Raw genomic sequence first — 26,153 nt, forward strand, 5'->3', positions numbered from 1 at the left:
GTTAAATAAATTTCACACTTTTCTAAAGGGATTATCTGACTTTAATAAAAAAATGGCACTTTACTTTTTTTATCAGTATTACTTAAGATATAAATTGTGATAAATATAAAACCAAATATATACACATTTCCATAGGTATTAAAGGCCTATGTCGAACAGTGGACGGACAAAGGCTGATAATGATTATGACGATAATGACGACGATGATGATGATGATGATGATGATGACAATGATGATGATGACAATGATGATGATGATGATGATGATGATGATGCATTACTCGTGCGCAGAAGCATTGCCGATGATGTCATGACGTCACGCGTTAACTGACACTTTCCGACGGTTTCTATATATCCTACACGTATTTAATTTTAAACAAAATAATTATAATATTATGAGGATTAAACTGGGTTTCTGAAGTTTCCATTATTTCATGAAGTAATCGAATAAAAAACGTTTAACGTTGTTTCCTAACAACGTTGGTTTCCTAACGACCCATAAGAAGTTTGATTTCGTATATAAAGCTATTACGAATCTCTTATACGATCAAACCTTCCAACATTTATTTTTGGATTCCAGTTATTCCTTAGTAAAATGCATAGTTATTTTTATTTCATAATTGATACGTTTGAAAATAAATAAATCATTTTATAACATGATTTTATTTTTATCTAGAATGTAAAAATGAAAATGCCTGTTTTTTCTTCGATTGACTTTAATTCAATTAAAAATGTAAACTACACACATTGTTATTTTATTCCTCAATGCTAAAGTGTAACTTCATTATAAGCACTCGTGCAACAGACATCTTAAGAAACTTCTATCAACTTCCAAACTACAAACATTCTAAACTTTTAACAAACGTGCAATGTAGAAGAGACGACTTTTAACAGGGTGATTTCCAAGTAAATCCTGCACTAGTCAAATGTAGAGACTTTATTAAAGGTTACATTACTGAAACACTCTTATAAAAAAACATAGTTTTTTTTTTGTAACATAAGGTGGCAAACGAGCAAGCGGCCACCCGAATCCGCCAAAATGGCGAAGCGACCGCTGCCCATAGACATCAGCAATTGCAGATGCGTTGCCTACCCTTATCCGACGGAGGAGGAGACGCACATAAAGAGGATATTTCCCCTTCCTATGCATTTCCTCCACTGTCAAATCCACTTCCCCTTCCCATCCTCCCCTTATGAGAAAAGGGTGGTAAGGAGTAAGGGACTTAAATTAGGCCTCCGGCACCACACCCATCAGACGAAACACGGAATTACTTCCACTTCACGCCTGTCTTCTGTGTGGTCGTGGTATTACTGGGGGCGTGCCGGCCCATTCGTGCTAAGATGTTAAAGCGGGCACTACCACTGTAGAAAAGTTTGTCAGTGTAGAAAAGTTATCTCATCTATCATAATAATAGTGATAAGGATAACAATATGCCCAGGTGTTGTGGCAAACTCAATGTTTTTCCGCCTTCTGTACGTCTTTCAGCCACTTGTATATTTCTTTGTTATTTTTATTTGCGGTGATTTTCTTGTTGGTCTCTGCCACTTGTATAATGTTACCCTTGTCCTGTGTAAAATTGTGTCTATAGCTATCGCTGTCTGGGGCCACCCGATTCGATGAGTTGAAGAACACACGAAATGTAAAAAACATTATGAAATCAAAGCCGGATACTAGAGTGAACCCAAGCATCAGACTTAACAATCCACCGAAGGAAGCTGCAAAAAAGTATTAAAAACAGCATAAAATCTTTCACATATAGTAACGGTTAACAAAGAAACCCCCATGTCTTCCAATCCCTTACTATTCCTTAGAGCGAGCGCACATTGACAATCGTACAAGTGCGATTGTCGATTGTTTCGCAGCCAATTCAACTGTTTAGTTGCACAACTAATTATCTAGTAGTGTGTCCATAGTAGCTCATAGGAATCAAAGCATGACTAAAAATTGTGCGATAGTGTAGTCAGTCGCACCGTCTTACCGTCACCCTACAATTTTACTGTACTGAAATACTATAAAAGTATTTACGAGGTTAAATTATTAGGAACATAATCCAACATCTACTGACAGCATGATGCTATCATGTCTTGAATTGTGTACATTTAATCTGATTTAAAATACTCGTACGGACGATTAGGTGCATCGATTTAAAATTAATTATACCTGCGCTTGACCACGCAAGTTAACAGCTCAGTAATTCCCATCACCAACTTTACCTGGAAGTCTACTAACGCTGCCACCTTGTACTCTAAATTTTACAAGCATTGATTTTTGACTATTAAGATAAGGTGGATTGTAAAAGCATACATACCAAGTATATTTTGCCAATTCAAATAAACATCACGTCGATATCTGGTAGATACTAAGTCGTTGAAGAACACATTCAACAAGGACCGGTTTTCCAAAATTGTATTATGTCTGTAAAAACCATAAAAACCTACTAATATCGTGAATATGAAAGTTTAGATGGATGGATCTTTTTTAGAGTTGGTAGTCTAAGTTGCTGAACAGATCTTGTTAAAATTTTGTAGATATGTAGAGGATAGTCTGGACGAAAACATAGACTCTACTTCTTTTTTAATGAGTTTTAGTTGCAAGCGAAATCTAGTAATCTACAAATTTACACATAACGATTGAAATGCCACATTTTAAGTTGATAAAGATACCATATGAGGGTTCTTAAGTAAAAGGTCAAAGCAACTAATCACATTAATGTGATGAAGATGGCTAACTGAAAACGTAGTGCGGCTTGCATTGATGTGTTAAGTAACTTACATCAAAGGTAGTCTATTTAACGGCAAGTTCATTGCCAACTGTCCAAATGCCACTTCCAGTGGGTAGTCAAAGTGCTCGCACTCTGGCAAACATTTCGTGTAGTCTTTTAAAATTTGATAGCGAACGCTTACATCTTGTAAAGGTACTGTAGTAAAAAAAAACATATTTTAATCATACTTACATTAGAAATGCGACAATTTAGATGGATGGATGTTTGTTAGAGTTTGTAGCCTAAACGGTTTAACGGATTCTGATGAAATTGTGTGGAACAACACATAGGCTCACTTTAGTTTTTGTTTAGTTCCACGCGGATGGAGTCGCGGGCGCAAGCTAGTAGTAGTATAAAATAACAGTAGTCACTGCTGTCATTTGTAATAATAACGCTTATTAAAACAAATACATTTCCTAATTTAAAAAGCAATTGAAACGATTCAGTGTAAACCCAATTTATGAATTTGACAAATAAATATTACGCCAAATTAACCGCCAAACTGTTATGTTTTATTCGGACGAATGACCTTATAAAGTCAGGACTCAATTGGAATAATCTCTAGGGGCGCTGCGCTGCGGTTACAAACATAATTTTGTTTGTGCAGTTCAAATAAAGAAAATCCTAATTCATTTGTCACTCTATTTTTTATATTTTTTTGTAAAAAGCACTACACAATGCAACCTTCACAGATCAGCGAAGAAATTCAAAGATATGTGTGAAGTCAACCAACCCGCAATGGGCCAGCGTGGTTGACTATGGCCTAGTCACCCTTACTTTAGTGTAGGCTTTGAGCCCCTCGGTGGGGACGTTTAGTGAGCTGGTGATGATGATGATGACTACAATTATGTCGAATACGATGAAAGTGAAAATTATACTGAGATATGTATGGGTAATTAGTAAATACTGTGCCGACTCTCCATGCCAAAAAGATAATGTTGATGCTACTACAAAAGTAGAAAAAACTTAGGAAATATTGCCTTCCACATATCACATATTTTTTTACCCTAAATAAACTGCACTGACTTTAATACATATTGTTATCGCTTACATTCTCTTTGAGAAAACAGAGACAGAATAATATGTCAATACAAGTATCACGCCGGTCAATACGGGAATAGTTTGAAAAGTCATAATTAAAAATAATATAGCAGTAAACAATTACCTAAAACACTCTCGAGGCAGTTCATGTCTTTAAAATTACAATGCCGGGTATATTCTGAAACAATAATTTATTATTATAACAAAGCTATTAATTATAACAATATCGAGGTTTTGTTATGCAGATTTTTTAAATAATAACGTTTTCATTTTACAATACAGTACGTAAATAATATGTAATGTGTAAAGCATTATGTTCCAATGATTAATCAAACTACATTTAGCTCTTTGCTTTAATTAGTCAGAGTATGAAGAAACTGAGTACCGGGAAAATAAAATCAATTACACAGTAACATGCAATACAGCGCATGGTTTCGTTTACTCGTGAACTAGAGAGATACAAATATACTCGTATTACTAATTACAGAGCACCAGCACTTTCCTTCGTGAGTTTTAAATGGAATAGATGCGATTTACCTAACATAGTGCATCAGAATGTTCCGTATTATTTAAGGTGATCATAACAATTTTTTGACATGTCATAAACATTTTAATTATTATTTTAAAGTAGTTACAGACTCTACGCAAACTTTACGATGCCTTGGAATATCTAGCAAAAGACAATAAATAACAAAATATAGATATCGAAGGGGCTTAAAAAGATGCGGGGCATACACAGTAGACGCTTTTCCCTTCATAGCGAGCCCATGTTGAACATGCTCGTTGCTAATATTGAGCCGCAATAAAGTTGAATATAATTACACCTTTAAAAATGTTACCTGCCGTTCGTAGAGGAAAATAATAAGGTATACAGTGACAAATACTCCTTATTATTTTTATATATTCGTATGCCCTGCAGTTATGAAACGAATATCGTTCGAAATCACCAACTTTTATCTGAAACATATATATTTTTATACATACAATTGTCAATTTTTAATCTTCGAGTAATCATCATATAGGTGTTCTAAAGATTATCGTTTCACCATCATCATCATCACTATTATTATTATCATCATCTGTCCGTATTTGCTGTATGCGTTCCTCAGCTCCCCGCATCAGCAAAATACGTATAAAATCGTTTGACGCCACTGCAAATATTCAGCTTTATTCGAAAAAAAACATTTTTTATATAAGCAATAAATCGTCGTCTTTTTCTTGTTTTAAAATTGTGAGAAGGGAAGAGAAACACAACACCTGTCGAGCTTGTCAGTTCGACAAAAGAAAAGATGCAGCGAGCTCTAACATAACATAGTTATGTACGCGCATGTCAGCCGTCCGAAAGTTAAAAGTGCGCTTCGTAATTGTATTTCGTGTCCGTCCACTAACAACTCCATTAGGCCATCAGCGTATAAAATATTATACAGTTACGGGCTGACCCCTGCGAATCTTCCAGAGTAACGATGCCTCGCTGACAACTTAATTAAATTTTCTCTCACCGTAACCTAACTGGGAAACGCTCGATTGTGTTATATCGCTGTAAAACACGTGTGTCTCCTACCTGCTATTACATGTCTTAAATAAATTCTTTAAAAACACGTTTTGTTAATAAAAAAACACTAACTGTCTAAGAGCGTGTGCACACCTTTAACTAAACTATCGCACAACTGTTTCATCTCGCTTAGTTGTGCAACTAAACAGTTGAATTTGCTGCAAAACAACAGACAATCGCAGAACATTTGTGCGATAATAATTCGTATGCGCCATGTGTGCGAGTATAACATTCAATGGAAAAAAACTAATAGAATGACATTTCAATTTTCAAAATTGGTCTAGTCCAAAAAATAACATACGTACAAACCCATATACATATTGACATACGCGCGAAAAACATTACCCTCCTGAGTCAGTCGGGTAAAAGTCTAAAAATAGGGACAAAAACTGTCAGCTTATGAATTAAATTTTTCCGCATACCACGGTTGCTGCGTCGCCGCCGCCGCGTCTCTGAACGGCTCAGAACCTGATTGGGTTTACGTAATGTCTTTAACAGTTAATAAAAATAGAGATTCTATATACTCGTATAACATGATAAATAAATTTTCATGTTTCGTACACACGTTACGATGTAGCATTACTTTTAATAAAAAAGTACATTCTGTCTGGTCGCAAGTCCGCGCTTGGTTCGGTTAATATACGAAACAACTGGACATTTATTGAAAGGTAGCTTACGCGAGATCTACTTAGACTATTTTCATTTCACCCTGACGATGTAGCGAGACAACAGCTAGTTTAAAATACATTTTTTTTATATTACAAGGTGGTGAAGCAAGCGACCACCTGAATCCTCCGAAATGGCGAAGCAACAGCTGTCTACAGACATCCGCTATTGCAGATGCATTGCCTTCCCTTATCCGACGGAGGGGAAGTCGCTCATAAAGTGGATACTTCCCCTTCCTATGCCTATCCTACACCGTCAAATCCACTTTTTCTTCCCATACTGTCCTCTCAAGAAAAGGGGTGGAAAGGGAAAAGAACTAAAAATTTGGCCTCCGCTACCACACTCATCAGACAAACGTGGAATTGCTTTCGCTTCACGTCTGTCTTCTGTGTGGTATTACACCGGGCGAGTCGGCACTGCAGGTCGAAGATGTTAAAGAGGACTCTACCACTGTTAACACATAGAGCATGTATTCTCAATACGCATATAGTGAAATGATACATAGTTCGAAATATTCAGCTTGACAGAAAATACAATCAAACAACACACTAATAATACAACGTTTAACAGGAACAAATATCAAAGGCTGCCTTCAATCGATTGTTCTGAAAATCGAGATTGTAGTTAGCGCAGTTTACAACTTCCACGTCTAACTAAGTGAACTGAATCAAACATTCCATCCTTGTAAATAAGACTGATAGATTAATTAAATTGGTTCTAGACGCTTTTCACAGACACAAATTTAAACAGCGTTTAGTTGCAAAGGGTGAAAATTACTTGTAGGTTTTCACGTGAAAATTAGTAAAAAAATGAAATGTTCGGAAAGAGCGTCGGTGCAGTTGTTAGGCTTTTGACGGGATCGATGCATGTTCGTCCACTTTTGATCTCTGTCTACCAATGGATTTTTCGATCTTGTACATTTATCCGACGTTCCTACATTGGTACCTGCACATCGGCGAAGAAATTGGTGAAGTCAACCAACCCGCAGTGAACCCTTTTTTTTTTTTTGTCGCGGGGAATGCATTTACGCACTTCACCGTCCATGCTGCGGGGGCAGCAAGGACAGTTTCGTGTGGGACTCCCGGCCTTAATTCCGGCCGGACTACCCACTAAACCCCGCGGTGTTCTCCTTCGCCCAACCGGGCCGTGGCATCTACGTTAGTTTATCCACGACCCGGCTTGGGGGAGCCCCTTGGTAGGGGCTCGACATGTGTAGGGAGGGGTCAGATGTCAAGCCCCTCCCATCACCCTACGATGATGGCCCCCTCGGGAACACAAGAAGAGGCACATCCGCCACATTCGGCTCGACTGGTCCCCCGACCCGTCGCGCATGGCCCTCTCAGTTCATCTGAAGGGCCGCGGCGTATCTCGCACGCCGGCGGGCCCTCGCTGGAGCCCTGCGGGGCGGCAGCGTTTCGCCGGCACGTTCGCGTACCCGGCAGTGAACCCATTGGGTTGACTAAGGTCTGGTCTGTCCTAACTGGTCGAGCTGATGATGGTGATCATCACTTTACTATAGCTAACACAAGGACAATCTTTCGTAAGATTTTTTTTAATTCAGAAGATGCTAACAAGTAGTTTTATTTAACTACGTACAGAATTTTATGGGAGTAGAAAATATTAGTCGCCTTTACATTCACTATTGCGCGTTTCAAAGAGCTCCTTGCTGTTTATATTGAGAAAATTAATAAATGCAATATCACCAGTCTATTTATTTTTTATTCTCGATCATTTTCCAGTACGAAAATCACAACAGCATTAAGTTAAATCAAGCATGAAAAGTTTGGTATTCCAGGATCGTCGCGTCGAGTCGAGTTTTACATTATTGTGAGTCAATATACGAGTAGTCGAAGAGTTAAACACGTTTTAAACTTATGATGGAAAATCGTAGACCAAACTGTCACCATAAGAGCTATAATTTATTACATATGTATGGTGCTCCAACATATTTTCGACCATATTGTATAGTGATCGTTAAATGACATTTCAACTTAAAAAAATAAACTTCTTCCAATGTAAAATAATATACGAAGCTCTCAATGGAACGAAATTTTATCAACTAAGACCTTAGTATATCAAAGGCTTACGATCCTATGTTGAATACTACTAAATAAATTTGACACTCTACCCTCTGTTGAGGCATGAGGGGAAGTCCACATCCAGAAAGAGATATAGAAGGCGCGCATTGTGTTTGGGTTTAAAAAATACCTGAACTATTGTTTAGGGATTATTCCCAACCGTCAACCCACTCAGTCTCCACGTGGGACTGTTCCCAATTTCATTTCATCTGTATGAGAATAAAAAGTTTCATCCATCCCACCCTTTGCGACGAGGGGACGGTTGGATCTTATTTTATTTCATAACGGTTCCATCTGACACCTTATTGATGACAGTGGGACTAAAAGGTGGGACGGATGAACATTTTTATTTTCACATGGGGACAGAGCGGGGTGACGGTTGGAAGTAATCCTTGTTGAGGATGTCCCCAACCATCACAACACCGTAACTTATTAGCCTATACTTTCTGTTAAAAGCTTAAAATGAAAAGTATAAAATGATATAAACTTTCATATAAAATATTAATTTTCATTTATCTATATCGACAGAAAGTGTATTGTCTGTTTATAACATCGTAATATTTTTTACATTTTCACCTACATGTTATGATGTATTTGCATAACTTAAAATTAAAGATCTTTAAAATTTTGAGCGGTCTATTTGTCTGTCTGTCCTAGGGTTGGACCAATTATGACAGACATTTAATAGACATTAGCATATGCAAAAGTAACATAGGTTATTTTTGCTTTTTATTCCACACCGACGAAGTCGCGAGCAAAACATAGTCGCTTAACAGTATTCAGCGTTGCACAAAATTTTAATTTTATATATGATGAAGAGTACAGTTAATTAAGCAAAATATTCTTTTGAAGTATCATACAAACGTGGTCAGTATGACACAATAATGGCCTTTGAAAACCAATTCCACACAGACGGTAACGAGAAATTCTGTCATAAAATAATTCTTTGACGTACTAATAACGTTAAAGCTGATTTTAATTAAAATTCTTTGTGATACATTTAAATGCTGTATTCATACAATTTTGGTTCTGTAACTTCAGGAAATTTGTTTCTGAACTAAGTAACTTGAGTTTTCCGTTGCAAGTCAAGTTAACGTACTAATGAATCACTAGCTAACAATTACATAAATAGAATCCTTAGCAAACCCGCAAAAATGCTGTTTTTAACCGATTTAAAATTCTTGTTTCTTGTGTAATTAGCATAAGTATTTTAACGTATATTCAAAAATTTAGTTGTATGCGCACCTCCATATAAGCTCATAGAAGTCAAAGCGCGACTAAACAGTTATACGATATTTTTGTCAAAGGTGCGCGCTCTTAAGTTACTCTGAGTAAATAACCCCCGCTCTATTCGAAGACAACGCATTTTTAACATGTGATATAAGGATTAGTGAAAAACTTATCATTTTCAGTTTTACGTCAATTGCTTCACGATTACGCATATTATTCGAAAATATATAATCGTTTGATGAAAATCATTGATTGATTAATGTTATTGATTATTACAGAAATTTCAAACATAAAATCATACGAAGTAAATATCAGTGAAATAGAAATATCGTGTAGATTAAAAAATCTCTCCCTAGAGTATAAATATGTGATTTTTCCATCAGTCGTAGAACAGTAGTGAACGTAAGTAAACATTAATTTGTTCTTTAACGTTATTATTTTATATGTGACTTAAGGCAGGGCAGGGTATAAAAAATATAAAAACAATTTTATTCTGCAAATTACGCGAATGACCTTTTGTTTAATTTCTGTTGAATCTATACATATAATAAAATTAGAGTGCCTATTTGTAATATCAAAAGAAAAATTCTAGATTTCGGGAAGATGATGTATTTGCGTTGCTGGTAACGAAAATCGCATTTAACTTTTTTGTCTGTCTGTCTGTCCGCAAGCGGCCTTTGTTCCGGGTAATCTCCGAAAGGGCTGGTCGTTTTCGACCGGAGTTTCGCTGAAGGGTAGCTGACATAAACGGGCATATAATAGACCAAGTCGCGGGCCACAGCTAGTATTGAATAAACGCGTCATGTAAGTTAACATCACTTTATTTATCGAAAGCTTTTTAATTATCTATAATGATAATAATTAAAATGAAATAACGACGTATTTTCCAACAATGTCATCTCTATTTTTTAATCACAGTCGAGTACGTCGCGTGGACGTGCGTTATCGACGCGTGGTTAAATAGGAAAATAAACTTGGTTGAAAATACTTGCAGATTTAGAAACCGTTCGTCGATGAAGTAGTGACGCACTGTTGGTTTGTTAGCCACATATCCGAGACTTAAATACTAGTACTTAAAAGAAAGTGAATCACTTGATACAAACAACGCCTTATAGTTTATGCTTTATTATCAGCCGTGAACCTAGAAGTCACGAACACTGATAATAAAAATGAAATAAGATTATAACGATTACCATCTTGCGATCAATCATTATTAAATTTTTAAATTAACATACACTTTTAGTAACAAGATTATTGGAAATTTTGATAATAAGAGATCATGAATATTTTTTTGTTTATATTTACAAGACATATTAAAAAAAAAGATCCTACACATCCTTTATTGCCCGTAGCTGCACATGTGTATAGGCACCTGTCATTTGCTATTTTACCTAGCCTTTTGCTAGTTTGCTATTAACATGTGTAAAAAAAATAACAAGCGACATAACGTTACATGTATATCTGTAAAATAATTCTGTAACTAACATACACTGTTGAATATTTTATATAGTTAACATGTGGCGGATTTTATGATAAAATATTTTTGTTACGATAAAATATATCCAAATATTGGGGGCCAAGACTTGTTATCTGAATCCGGAATATTTTATCAACACAAACACATATAATCTACATCTATCAAATATATTAAATAAAGTTTTTCGTGACCTTTGAGCTCATGCAACAGAACATATCTGTTAAGCAATATTCCAAGGTCATTTGAATTTTGTGCATATGAAGTATCGAATTCAATTTGTATGAAGGTAAATGCCGTACTTAATAGTTATCGTAGTGACGAGCAAACACGCATAGAGAACAATTATGAACTATCGACATTCGGTTTAAATAATTATCGAACTCAACTAAAATTATTATTTTGTTAATTACTAATTTAGAGGACAATTCTAGTATTGATTATAGTGTAGAGAATTTAGCGATGACAGAAATGATATCAAAATCCAATTCGATTACGTACGGCTGTAGTAGTAATAAATATATATTAAGTCTCATTTATTTGTTATAGTCATTATTAATTTGAGAAAACATTTTTTTTTATTTATAAGTTATAACTATAAATCTATCGATTCCAACTTCTATAAGAATAAAAATCGAAAATCGATAAGATTCATCACCGCTTTTACACAACCCATCACTACTAAATATCAAATTAATTGTCAAACTAATCTATCTTATTAAGACAAACTATAGTACTAAATATTTTCAATAAAATGACTTACCTCATCGTTATAATAGCATTGTCGTTCCTCAATACTGAATGACTTTATCCCTGGCGTGGTGTAAGTGCGTTCCGGTGATAACGCCAGTAACACTTCCGTCAATGGATTTACCAGACGTAACGTGGAATCCGAATCAGGCATATTATAAGGGTTGTCAATTAGAACCTGGACAAACATATTCATTATTTACTTTCGCTAGCGACACCTTGACTAGACACCATCCTTGAAAAAAAAAAAGTTAAAATTTATCCTATGTGTTCTTCAAGACTATGTACATCTGTGCTAAATTTCATCGAAATCCGTTTATCAGTCTAGGCTACGAAATCTAATATCTCTCTAATAACATCCATCCAAACACTCGCATCTACAATATTATAAAGATACTAGCTGTTGCCCGCGACATTGTCCACGCATTGTTAAGATAACAAGTAGCCTATAATATGCCCGTTTATGTCAGCTACACTTCAGTGAATGTCCGGTCGAAATCGTTCCAGCCGTTTCAGAGATTACCCGGAATAAACGCGGCTTGCGGACAGACAGACAAAAAAATTTTCAAATAACGAAAATTTACGTTATTAGCAACACATATAAATTATTTTCCCGAAATCTGGAATTTTGCTGTCGAAATTACATAGACACTCCAATTTTATTATGTTTATAGTTAGATAGATATTTATTAACAATTTAATATTAAAATTCGCTAGTTCGTAATTAATAGAAATGTAATATTATACCACATTGAAGTTAATATTGTTAATTATGATTGATTATAGGCGTTGCTAATTAAGTTCGTAACAAAAATACTTGCATGTTATTGTTATTTTCGATACAAATTGATAATCTGTTTTGCTATGTACTAATATATTTAAATCAACCATTGTAAATTTTACGATAGAGAGAACATACATGTGAAAAATGTTATATGGTTTTTAATAACAGAGATGACCTCTATCATTTAACTCAATTGCAGTATTTTTTTTTATATTAAAAGATGACAAATGACATGATGCCCATAGACATAGGACAGAGGAGGAGACGCACATAAAGGATATTTCCCCTTTCTATCCGTCTCCTGCACCGTCAACTCCACGATTCCTTCCCATCCCTTTTTGGTATAAGAAAAAAGGTGGGAAGGAAAGACCTCGGGCACCACACTAGACAAACGAAACGAGGAATTGCTCCTGTCTCACTCACACCTGTCTTCTGTGTGGTCGTGGTATTACACCGGGTGAGCCCACCCATTCGTGCGAAGATGTTAAAGCGGGCTCTACCACTGTTAAAATCCTGTGTTCAATGAAAGGTTTTCTGGACGTAACGTTTTTGAACTTAAAAATGTAGACATCTTTTTATGAAAGCTGATGGCTTGCGAATAATTATCAGTTAAGTCACGATGATTAGGTTTTTTTTTATTGTGTGTCTGTTATTGCAACATTGTCTATATAAGATTGGCCAAAGATCCGTTATTAATATCAAAATCACTTCAACTTTGTACGAAGTTACAGGGTTATTTACAGGGTAATAATTATTATAACGATTGCACAATTAAAGACTTCTGCCGTCGTCAAATGCTCATTGTGTAAAAATCTCTCGGAAACTTAGTGTTTTGAGACTTTTGAATATTTCCTTGTGCGGAAATAATCTTGAATATTTTCACTTACATGATTAAGGTCTGTTACAGCGTTAGGTTATACTAATTTTGTACTGATAAAGTAACCTTGATAAATAAGGAATCATCATTCACGAAATATTTCGTCTGAAATTATTATTGTCTACAAGGGACAAAGTATTGTTGATATGAATAAACAATCATTTCCTCGTCCGGTATATAGATCAAATCATAAATCGGTATATAATCTATTTTAATTAATTACAAAATAGATTTTGACAACTTCACCTCGAATTATATCATTCTATCGAGACATTGAATTTAATACAATCTGATTAAATTGACGCATAAATCATCCATTTACATTTGAGATTACATACACGTGAGATCCGTTTATATTCATTACAAAATCACACCTTATGTAATATTTTTTATTGCACCAATTTATCGCGAATATACCGCTTGTAAGAATCACTAATGATTCTATAAACACTAGAAATGATAACATTTATTTAAACGCTAGTTTTCACCTCATATGCCCCCACTTAAGAACTCAAAGCCTACCCTACTTGGGTACAAGGTGACAAGGTCATGGCTAGTCAACCTTGCAAGCCCGGTTCGGGTTCGTTGACCTCAAACGTATGTTAAATTTCTTCGCCGATAATGAAGCTTGCTTTAGGATGTTTTTTTTTTCGGCGTAAAAATATTGGATAAAGTAAACATATGAATTTATACATACAAAAACATTGGTTACATTGTCGGGAATCGAACCTGGATTGCGTAGATTACCGGTCTTTGACCGAGCGCTTAACAACTGCGCCACCGATTTAAATGTGATCTTTCCGAATTTTTTTACTTTGTGGTCGATATTCGGTTTATATTAGATCATAATTCAGAACCTACACTACTTATATTGATATCAGTGTCAATTAGATTCACAAACTATTCTTAAACACTTCAAAGACGTTAAAATTCGTATGTAATTTGGAGTTTATGCGTGGTCTGGCCGCTACTTATTAATAATGGCATAGAATCTTCCATGCGTCTTCTATACTAATATAATAAAGCGTAAACACACACTACTTTATGGCATAGTATATCAAAAAGCACATTTTTGGTTAATTATTTCTTTCTTTATTAAAAAAAAAACCTATACTTACTACACGCTTTACGCTATATATTTTCACGCTATTAAACTTAGGGGGTAAATAAGTTGTAAAAAACCTTCATGTGGGAAAGGGACAATAAACTATAAGCTGCCAACATTAAGGAAGCAAGGTTGTTATGGTAACTTGAATTTTCATATTTGAAATTGAGTATTTGACAAGTGTAAACAACAAAATAATTTCTCGCGGATGAAGCCGCACGGGAACAGCTAATATTCAATAATTCAGGTCCGACCCACGCGTTTGGTTTCACTGAAATGCATAGGTATTGTGAAGTGACATGTCAGGTTAATGGGGTTGGAATTACGTAGGCGGTTTGAGGCGACGATACGGCGCGCGGCGCTGCCCGGACAACACATTACCGGTCGATACTTATTGTAACATCTTCTGTCGCCACAAAACATAAAATTAGACACTGTTTAGTAAAATACGTGATTTAAATATATGTTGTATATTTCTCAGTAAATATGTATCACCACACTGCTTTTTATATTTTTATATTACGTGAGTTCGATTCTCGAATCGTGATCGATTTTCGAATACCTTTATTCTATATTATTACGGTTAAGGAAAAAAACATCATGATGCGTCCAAGCTCATATGTGAAAAGAAATTCAAAGAAGTGTGTGAAGTCAAACCTATCTATAGGGGCAGTGTGATTGATAAGACCTAATAACAAACTCTGAGAATTTGTTATTTCATAATTTGATATTGGTATTTCAAAACTATAAATCGTAATAATTTGCATCAGTATTTTATTCTTGGTATAAAATTAGCACAATGGTGTAAGAGAAACACTGGCTCCCGGTAGACTGATTTCATTTATTTAAATTACGCGAATTCAAGCTCAAACGGAAATTGTAATGGTCAGTAATTCCAGGTGATTGACTAAGACAATTAGAGAACGGAATCATTGGCACATCAGGTGTACTTATGTCAAACTTAATTAAGGTAGCTTACTAGCGCCCCTCGGACGATGTCAAACAGTGTCTCGATTTCCTTGTATTACTCTGAGTCTATCGGATTAGTCCGTCTATTTTCCCTGAGCTATAAGAGCGGGCGCACACCTTTGACTAAAATCTCGCACAACTGTCGTGCTATTGTCGATTGGTTCGCAGGTCATTTAACTGTTTAGTTGCAACTGCAACTAATGAGTAGTATGCGCACCTCCATATAAGCTTAACGGCGCGAAATGGTTAATAGTTTTTGAAGGATTAAAGTTACTGGTCATTAATAATTTTGAGTACTGGCTGAAAAAAAGTAAATTTGATGTATGTAAAAAAATAAAAAAAAAAGTACTGGCTGAATGTACATCGCATGACAGATGTCAAGACGACGATTAATCTCTGTACATTTTTGCAATCTGATGTTAGATCGTGTTGTGCAGTTTTCATTTAAGATAGTAGTCAAGTAAGGATGGTGTTTCTAATGTTACCATTTTGTTATTTAATTATCTCCGACATACGCACGCACACAATGGAAGATGTTTACATTGTATATGATCTGCCTTCGAAATTAATTCTTCAAACCGATAAGTCCATAGTATTTTTTGTCACTAACTGTGAACAATTTCACTGTAACTTATCTTAGCTTTTGTTACTTTTAAGGTAGGGTGTTGCTATACAATGTCTCCCCCTCCCACAGCTATGTCCATGGCGAAGAGATCAATTATATTCGCTCGACATATTATACGTAAAAGTCAATCAAGGCATTATGGATCATAGATTCTCCTCCCAGGAGGAGGTAGGGAGGCAGACTGTCTGTAGCAAGATTATTTATTTTTGAGGAGATAAAATAATGTGTTGTTTTATAAGTGAAATTACAGATCAGAATTACTGACGCAATTATAATACAAAATATTTTCCATTGTGAGTTCGCTTTACTAGCTGATATAGGAATTTAATTTCAATATATGAGTAAAAATATTTTAGCGAAGCGCAAATGAATTCGGTTTAATTAATGTTGGACATACAATGCCATCTATTGTTTGAAATTTTCATTGGAAAGATCGAACTTGACTCGGAAAAGGAAAATTCAGTAAACAATAAGCGTGTGGGTAGCGGGCTTCCATACCGTTTGAAACTGAAAATGTGCAAAAGATTTATTATCACCTATACAAGGGCAGACACCATCTCCGAAGGCCCGACGATCTGGCGCTAGTTGTTTTAAATAAATTAAGATTCATAAGATGTTAGGACCAATTTCCACTTAACCAACCACACAAGTGCGACCGTACGTAGACTGTTATAATAAAGACTAGCGGCGTATCTCGCGCGACTAACGGCTTAGTGAAAACAGACACTTAAAAGCTATCCTCACATGACTGCATAATGAACGTCACAAATAATATTTCATGGTTCGCTTGTTAACATCGTGGACCAAGAAAACATATCATGAGTAAGGTCATACTAAGGTATTGCATATTTTGTATTTAAAAAGAAATCATTTTTCGTAAAATTTACTGTAGATCTATTCCATAGCTTTCTGACCCGATCGATTATCCGTTCTACGAGTCCTACCGATTATCACTTAAGATTAACTTATTAAGTGTAATATTTTTTAAGTTCGAATATTAATAAATATTATTTTTACACGGAATAAACAATTGTTATCTCTGTATTGATAAAACAAATGTGATTAGTTTTTTATCTTTCTTATTGCAGCGAAAATGCATTCGAAATTTGAAAATTCAAATTCAAGTACCTATTGTAATGTTTACTTAAAAAATAATTATTAAATACTAGCTGTTCCCGTGCGACTTCATCCGGATGAAATCATGAAAATTTTATTTTATTGTTTACATTTGTTAAATCACAAATGTCAAAATGACATGACATGATGATAACCTTGCTTCCGTGATGTTGGCAGGAACTTATGGTCTCTTTCCGACATTAGGGTATTTTTCCATAATATTTACCCCCTAAGTTTAATGGCGTTAGAATATATAGTTTAAAGCGTGACGCAAGTGTAGGGCTTGTTATTAAAAAAAGGATTATTTAAAAATATGCTGTTATAGCTTACATCTTAGGCGACAAAGAAGTATGTATTTACGCTTTATTATAATAGTATACATTCATTTACTAAACAAAGTTCTTTAAAACCGACACATTTTTACCACATTTTAAATTAATGCGAAAACTAAATATATGCAGAAATGCTTTAAGTATGATACTTTAAGTAACTATCTCGAATTAGTTTGTCACAGATGTCAAACACTCTTGAAGAACATAGGTTACTGATAGGGTATTTATTAATTTCGCAAAACTATGCGGACTAAGGTTTAAAATAGTTTTTTTAACTGTTACAATTATTTAGTAATCGTTCAGGTAATGATAACAAAAAACCGACATTTTGCTTAAGAATTAGAAAATATTGTCAACTCTTTCATACCCCTTGATAAACCAAGGACTACAATATTTGTATGCTATAGTCTGTATTTACCAGGGCTCCTGTCGTTGCGATGTTGGTACTGTAATAATCATCAGAATCTGTTCGAATGAGAACTGCTAAAGCAGTTTGATATCCACAGGAAGCGACTCGACGAGGTGAAGGCATATAAATTAGATCCCTGAAAATAAAATATATCCACGAGTGTAGATAACAGCATGAAAAACCAAAACGACTAGTTACTTCAGCAACTTCTTTTTTTATAAAAAAAAAGAAGAACTTCTTTTTTTATAAAAAAAAAGAAGGCAAACGAGCGGCGGGAACAAAGAGGTGCTCAACGACGACAACGGACATCCACAACACCAGAGGAACTACAGCTTTGAGGAAATTGTAAGCTCGCTTCTTAAAGGACCCTAAGTCGTAGATACTGGTTTGAAAATACTGCCGAGGGCAAACAGTTCTACGACGCGGCTATGAAATGCCAGACATCGTTGCCATCTTTTTAACTTATTTTAGCTTACATGCAATGATCACTTCGCTTGTTGCGACATCATTTTGTAGTGTTATAAAATAGCTAAAAGAATTTTCAAAATTGTATAGAACTAAGATTTCAGTAGCTGGTTATTCATCATCTCCCCTGCCTTATCCTACTCCCGTAGGGTCGGCGCACCGGTTTTCGTCCTCCAAAGCACTCTATCATCCGTCATCTCAGTCATCACTCCCTTCTTTATCATGTCACCTTTTACACAATCCATCCATCTCTATCTAGGTCTACCTCTACCGATGTACCCCTCCACATTCATAACTAATATCCTTCTTGTTACATACGATTCATCCCTTCTCATAACATGCCCAAACCACTCTAACCTTTTACTCCTCATTTTCTCAACCACTGGGGCTACTCTCAAACTTCCTCTAATATACTCATTTATTTCAGTAGCTGGTTATTATGTAAGAAAATAGTGCTATCTATTCTAAATTAAATGTATACTCACGCATTACGCTTTCCTTCAGCTGTTTTTATGAAAAAGTTATTAAATGAGCAACAAATGTTGAAGCTTATTTTTATTTGCTGGAATAATTGTTGACAACGGTACATCCTGCTCTTCCACATGCAACGTTCTATCAATTTGTTGCACGAAGTAGTTGGTGTAAGCTAAATTAAACGAAGAAATATCATTAGAATTTCGCTGTCACATAATTTAGTTGCTAACAATTTGTTTTTGTAACACAATACTCTTTGGAGTTACCAATTAATAAGAGTAATAAAGAAAACTGTTCGCCTTACTTGTGAAAATAGTGATTCAATACTAATACTGTTATTTTCCATAACATCTTGCAGAATACTCAAATCATGTTTCACGTTATTTGGAACAATATTATTTGAATTTAATAAAGGTACAAAACGTAACGTCTTGAAAATAAACTCTTCTGTAATATTCTTCGGCAATGATCTAAAACATGTTCACGGATTTTTGATAAAGAAATACTTGAAAACACAAAATACACAAAATGTTTAATAATATTACTAATGTTATAAATGCAAAAGTTTTGATGTATGGATGGACGGATGTTTGTTAAAGTTTGTAAACGGCAGAATGGATATCGATGAAATTTGATAGTCTGGGAGAACACATGGCTGCTAACTTTTGTTTTTTATTTAATTCATCGCGGAAGAAGTTACGGGCGAAAGCTAGTGTTAAATAAAATTTTGTTCATTAATCCGTGGTATTAAGGAATTAATGCAGATTTCAACTAAGACAATCTAAACATGATATCTTACAAATTGTGAGCTAAGGCGTACGCAGCCTTACGCGAGACTCCATTCAAATCACATATAGTCACCGATGGAAAAGGTACGTCCCAAATAGCTCCTTGTGTGCTTTCAATAACCTACAATAAAACAAAGTATTGTATACTTTAATTAATTCTAAGTACTCTATTTCACAGTTTCTGCATCGTTTCCTCATTCCTGAGGATCGAGACTGCTCTTCTTAATTATTCTGCATTGGACAATTCTCTCATTTTGGCCGTTCTGTGAGGATGGTGTTATGCATTATGTCTCAAGCTAATAAAATTAAAAACTAGAAAAAGTCATATAACATAAAAATATTATAAAGAGTAAAATGTAAAGCGAAACTTGTTATTTATAAAAACTTCCGTTTTTTCATTTGTTTACCAAATATTTTGTATGATTGTTTTGTTTCATTTTTATTACGCGTATTTGATATTACGAATATTCACAAAATTTGTTCTGATGCAAACTTCCTTCATCCGGTTACCGAATCTATTTATTCGTTTCATTTGTTTGAGCAATTTTTAACTGAGTCATTATTTAAACTACTGATGAAAGCGGCAATATCACGATTTACAAAAACAAATTTGAATGTTTTGTCCGAGGTCAATAGAAAGATCTTTATCATGTCTGATTAATTTGGAATGTCATTTTATCAATAAATTCGAATGTCTGTTTTATATATAAAAAAAAAAACAGATTTCGAGAAAATTATTGATTATGAACAATTTTTTTGTCTGTCTGTCTGTCTGTCTGTCTGTCCGCAAGCCGCGTTTGTCCCAGGTAATCTCCGAAACGGCTGGGCTGCGTTCAATAGGACTGAAGGGTAGCTGACGTGAATAGGCATATTATAGACCACATTTTTAATTCCGCGCTGTCAAAATGGCGTAACGGGTGGTCCAAATATGCGCTAACGAAGTTTGCGGGCGACAGCTCGTTTGTTTTAAAAAAAAAGATGAAGAGAGGAAGAAGAAGAACAAGACATCAGAAAAACAACGAACGCTTGATTGGCAAGTAGGTATTTACACAAATACAAATGATGCATTTGCGCTCAGGAATTGTCTTAAAAAATTATCCTAGTTAGTGTTTGTTTTAGTGCTTACCGTAGCTATCGGATTTCTCGCATACCATCGATAAGCGGTGATGACGAAATAAGCGCCGCAAATAAGACTCAAACCCACCGCGAGCGCCCAACAGCCCCTGATGAATTTGTTATAGAAAAATCATTGATTGAAACTGCGACACCGAAAGGTGCAACTACTACGCGAATAATAACAAGGATATTTGAAATAATAAACACCCTTTACTCAACTAATTCCAAGTAAATAAATTTCTACAAACCTCTCAACGCTATTTAATTCCTCCATTACAATGTACTTGAAGCCATGCAAATCTGTTCTCTTACAGAATTCAGCGAACTTACTCTTTAGAAAATTGTAGTTCGGTTCGTTCTTTACTTTTTTATTTTTAAATACAGGATTTTTATGATTGTTAGTTAACATTTTAATAACTTTATTTAATTCAAATTTTTGAATAAGGGGTGTTTCAAAATCGCCTTTCCTGTACGGAATGAAAATATTGAGTGAGTACACGACCCTGTAATTATAATGGTTTGATCAAACAGGTTGATAAGAGGAGTACTGATGTGTACAACATGCAGAAGAATTAAAAAACTAAAAGCTCAAAAATTTACCCTTTAGTTTGTATACGAAATAAAAGCATTATATGTTTGATGATACTTTTATAATGCCACCACTCCAATTGACAAACACTTATTTTTTTAAGAAATATGTGAAGGTAGATAACAAAAACATTGCTTAAAAGTTATTCAGTATATTGATACTATTGTTTATAAGGTCGCAACAAGTTAATCGAGAAATAAACAGCATAGTAGTAAATGTTATATCAAGTAATATTTTAGTTTACTGTGTGAATGCATTATTATTTTGCGTGGCTTATAATCAATCAATGCCCACTTTCAAACTCAGCACTTAATGGTCTATTAAAAAATTCATAGTCTGTTTCCATACCGAGCGTCAACATTTATCATTGAACGTTTATTAACACGCTATATATGTTTGATACTCGAAGGTTGTTATTAAATGTAATTTAACATAATTTATTCCGAACATAAAACTATCATCGTATAAACGAAAATCGCAACTTCAACTCGCTTCTAACTTACTTATACTATTGGGAGCTTAACTTTCTCAAATAGTTACGTTCTCCTTTTCTTTAAACAAATATATCCACGACGAATGTCTATAGCCATTCCAGGCAGTTGAAAGGCCACATTTAGAGTTACGGGAAAGGATAACAGTAGCAACGACAAGTGGGCGGCTGGGACAAATACTATCAGAATGCAGTTAGTTTCCTAAATTCAGTTTATTCCCTTTTTATACGATTAGGGTTAAAATATAGTTTCTACAAAAAAAACAACGATCTCTTAAAATGACATTACCATTGTATTAATAATAGTAATTGTAAGTGAAATAACATTTTTTTAAACGTCTGTTAAACGATAAAGTTGTTTTTATATATTTCAGGTTTTTATGAAAAATAAAATAAAAACAAAGATTTATCATCTAATTTTATATGGCAATGAGCGACTGTCAACATGACATTATTGTCAGTGTCAAAATACTGGTAGGCTACGAGCCGTATATTTTGTGCCAATTTGATTTCCGCCATTTTGGCGCTGGCGGTTGCGAATAATAGCGGTGGTGAGAATTCGAACTAACAATAGCGATAGAATTAACTGTCAGAAATATCTACAGGCGCGTTCAAGTCGTAACGAAACAAAAGCTGTCATTTTCAATAAAAGACCTATCAAATAAAAATCAGTTGACGTTTACATTTGTCTTATGTTTTTCACTTTATGTTATCTTTTTTAAATTAAAATCACCTTATCATTAATCATCGAAATAACGATAAATGGATTAAAAGAAGAACCAATGTTGTACATACATGTCTTTCGTAAACTTTCAGAGACATTTAACGAGCTTTGGACTGATTTCGCTTAGACATGCATTATGCATGTTCGTCAGTAACAGGTGCTTTAATATAACCTTATGTTTGTGATTAATCTGGTCGATACGTTTGCCTAAGATAATACATTCACTTTGCCACTCTTTGGGCCTATCCCACCAATTTGTAAATTGTCTAATGACAATCCTACGTGTGTATGGAAATATCGCATTTTGGTACCTTATTTTAAACTATCTGAGCCTCTATCAGCCCGTAGTGGGACAGGCTTTTAATTCTCTCTTCTATATCAGCTTAAAGAATCATCTAATCTATTATAAATGGGATTGTTTAGATATACAAATTATACTAGGTATTTTCAAAATGGCCAAATAGATCTCATCAATTCGATTATACATGTATATCAATCTGGAAGTACTCATAAGCTACATAGAATACTGGAAATCTGCACAGTTCCGTACTAGGATGAAAGGCACAGTATGTGCTGCTCTTCCATACATTTCTATCAGCCGTCATATCTGAATCCACTCTCTTAAGCATATTTCACACAATCTATCCATACTTTCTTCAGTCTACCTTTACCACTGTAGCCATCCACGCTCAATCTTAACACTTTCTGGTTTATGTCCCCATCCTATTGATGCATAACATATTCATTCAAAGCAATCATGTTTGATGCTGATGATATTAAGTTTGTACAATATAATCTTTTGTTTCGCAAAGTCAATTAATACTGTAATAAGAAATTGTAGTTTTTTGGGCAATACTATGCCACATTCTTGTTTCCCTAACATATTTTTGGATCTGGGATCTGGGGTGAGGGGTGTTTCTTTATTTCTTTATTGTTAGAATTTTAAAAACTTTAAATCTTACAACATTCTTATGTCTACTCTTAACTCTATACTTAAAATATACTATTTAATATGACAAATGAATAATATAAAGTTACATAGATTATATACATAGGGTTCGGAAACATAAAACATTTATAATATGGCATCGCTTAGCTGACTTTATTGTATGTTTTTAACATTTAACTTATCACTACTGATTGGAAAATTTAAATCAAATATAAAATGTACCTTACAATAACCAAATCAGACAAGATAAAGGTACAAAATAGGTTTTACACATACATAAACAAAAACGCTAAGTGACTTTCCATTGCCAAAATTATAAAAAAAAGAGAATGAAATGCATTGTCTTTGAAAAAACAGAGATAACAAATGTTTACAGGTTTGCAGTGGAAAATCACAGCGCATATAAAAGTTATGAATACAAAACAACTTCACACTTACTACTAGATAAATGTTTATAAAAATCTAGCACCATTTTATTATAAAAACTGCCTATTCTATTAATCTCTATGGCAATAACCATTATGCCTTAATGGGCGTGGCCAGGCGATAATCTATAGGATGAGCTACCAATATGGTTTTAAGTGATTGTTTATATCTATTTTACAATTTTTTATTATCCAGGGCAGAGACGGCGAACATTTATGCATCAATTTTTTAAAGAAATGTTTAATGCAGTCTTAGATGTGCCATTGATTAATTTTGACTGCAAATATTACATCAATTCCATGGTGCACATACTGCATAATTTTTTCGTAGTGTTTTGTATGATTATCGACATACCCAAAATATTACGTGCATTTATGGTAGTGCCAGATGTTCCTTACCCCTGATCTAGGGAGCAGTGTCCCATTTTGTTCCCCTGGGAACGCCCATGTTGCCCATATCCAGTAACACTAACACAAAGTTTAAATAAGTTCATTATAACAAAGTAATATCTACCATGAATTAAATTTATTTTTGTAAACATTTATATCAAAATATAATATCTTAAGTCAACAAAAAAAAATTGTCGTTATGAATGTGGAAGGGTAGACGTAGAAAGAGATGGATGGATTGCGTGAAAGATGACATGATCAAGAAGGGTGATGACGGATGACAGATGATAGAGTTATTTAGAGGACGGAAACCCGGCGCACCGACCTACGGGAATAGGATAAGGTAGGGGATACAATGAATATCTTAAGTCAAAAATTTACAGGATATCGATAGATGTTTTTCAAAATGTTAAAAATATAAATCTGATAATATTGGTAACATTGTTAATATAGTACCAAAAAAATATCTCGCCCAGTGAGAAATGCTGCATTTATATTTAGAAAATGTAATATTTAATTTAGAAAATACACGAGACATGACGATTTTGATATATGAATCATGTTACAATTGCAATTGGTGCAATTACGAGCTATTATACTTAAATCACTGGGCCAAATAATTTTGTAGTACCATACTCATATGTAAATAACAATATAAACATATAAAAACACTTACAGTAAACACTTAACCTTATTTAACTAATGTTTAAATAGAAAAATTGTCACTCTACATACTAAAATAGTACAGTCAGCTGAATAAATAAGAATATATTTAAAAAACTTTATAAACTAACTAGCTACCGTCCGCGTGGAATTAAAAAAAAACAAAAGTGAGTAGCCTATGTGTTCTTCCAGACTATCCGCTACATCTATGCCAAATTTCAGCAAAATCCGTTCAGTCGTTTAGGCTACAAACTCTAACAAACATCCATCCATCTAAACTTTCGCATTTATAACATTAGTATATTGGCCTATGGTTTAAAAATATGCAAGCATGTATACATGAACATTATGTATTCAAGGTCGAAAATATACGGATGAATAAGTCGAAGATTATTATTAAAACTGAAATCGTATGTTTTTTAAAGCTTCGTAAATATATTTATATTTATGCAGCTGATTGTACTTTTATAAGACACACATACATTAAATGTTAATATGAAGAGCGGGCGCGCACCTTTGACTAACATCGCACAGCTGTCGTGAGATTCTCGATTGATTTTCAGCCAATTCAACTGTTTAGTTGCACAACTAAAAATCGAGTGTGCACCGCCATATAAGCTTATAGGAATCAATTTAAGCATGACTAAACAGTTGTTCGATAGTATAGTCAAAGGTGTGCGCGCGCTCTAAATGCTTAATAAAAATTAAAGATCTTTGAAAACAAACTTATTCTATTGGAATGAAGATATGAGATCATCTTCTATTTCGTTGTATGTACTTAAAAAGTAAATAAGACAATTTGATACTAAAATGCCTTTGGTTTCAATCACACCATACGTCACCTTCATATATAAAATATTAGACGTATTATTCAACTGCTCTATTCAACAAAAACATATGAAAATAAGTAAATATAATAATAATTAAGTTACATTTACAAGTTGTCAAATTTTAATTCCTATGGAATTACAGTCAAACAAGGATATCTTAACCAGTAAGAGGCTTGATCAGTTAGAAAATATATAAAATCTACACAATACAACATAAAAACATGGTAAAATGCATCTGGCAACATTTTCTAATTAAATTATTTTTAATAATTCAATTTGACTTATGCCATCCATACCGAGCCGATCCATGGGTCAGATATCCTTGTCAGGCTATAACTGTGTTTTTACTGTTATGACACTTTTATTGACATACTAGCTTTTGCTCGCGACTCCATCTGCGTGGAATTTAACAAAAAATAAACATAAGTAAGTAGTTTATGTGTTCTTCCAGAATATCCTCTACATCTATACTAAATTGCA

At 34.3% G+C, this 26,153-nt stretch overlaps 1 protein-coding gene across 1 annotated transcript; it reads right to left on the reverse strand.

Annotated features, from left to right (window-relative positions):
- Nucleotides 1-1,453: 1,453 nt before the first annotated feature.
- Nucleotides 1,454-19,055, reverse strand: LOC106108382 (sodium channel protein Nach-like). Its single transcript, XM_013289543.1, has 9 exons — nucleotides 19,014-19,055; nucleotides 18,721-18,881; nucleotides 17,780-17,906; nucleotides 11,567-11,731; nucleotides 4,643-4,760; nucleotides 3,928-3,981; nucleotides 2,774-2,918; nucleotides 2,310-2,416; nucleotides 1,454-1,716 (listed from the first exon to the last, which is right to left on the reverse strand). The coding sequence occupies exons 1-9, from the start codon at nucleotides 19,053-19,055 to the stop codon at nucleotides 1,454-1,456; spliced, it is 1,182 nt and encodes a 393-aa protein (XP_013144997.1).
- Nucleotides 19,056-26,153: the final 7,098 nt, after the last annotated feature.

The sequence above is a fragment of the Papilio polytes genome, unplaced genomic scaffold, assembly GCF_000836215.1.
Source record: "Papilio polytes unplaced genomic scaffold, Ppol_1.0 DF821544.1, whole genome shotgun sequence".
Taxonomy (NCBI): domain Eukaryota; kingdom Metazoa; phylum Arthropoda; class Insecta; order Lepidoptera; family Papilionidae; genus Papilio; species Papilio polytes.

Excerpts from the sequence above, each read along its gene's own strand:
- LOC106108382 (XM_013289543.1), bottom strand. The coding sequence starts at position 19,055 with ATGGAAAATAACAGTATTAGTATTGAATCACTATTTTCACAA. Across the intron at positions 17,907-18,720 it reads GCTGAAGGAAAGCGTAATGC|GGATCTAATTTATATGCCTT; the intron begins GTGAGTATACAT and ends TTTTATTTTCAG. Across the intron at positions 4,761-11,566 it reads AATGCTATTATAACGATGAG|ATAAAAGTTGGTGATTTCGA; the intron begins GTAAGTCATTTT and ends TATATGTTTCAG.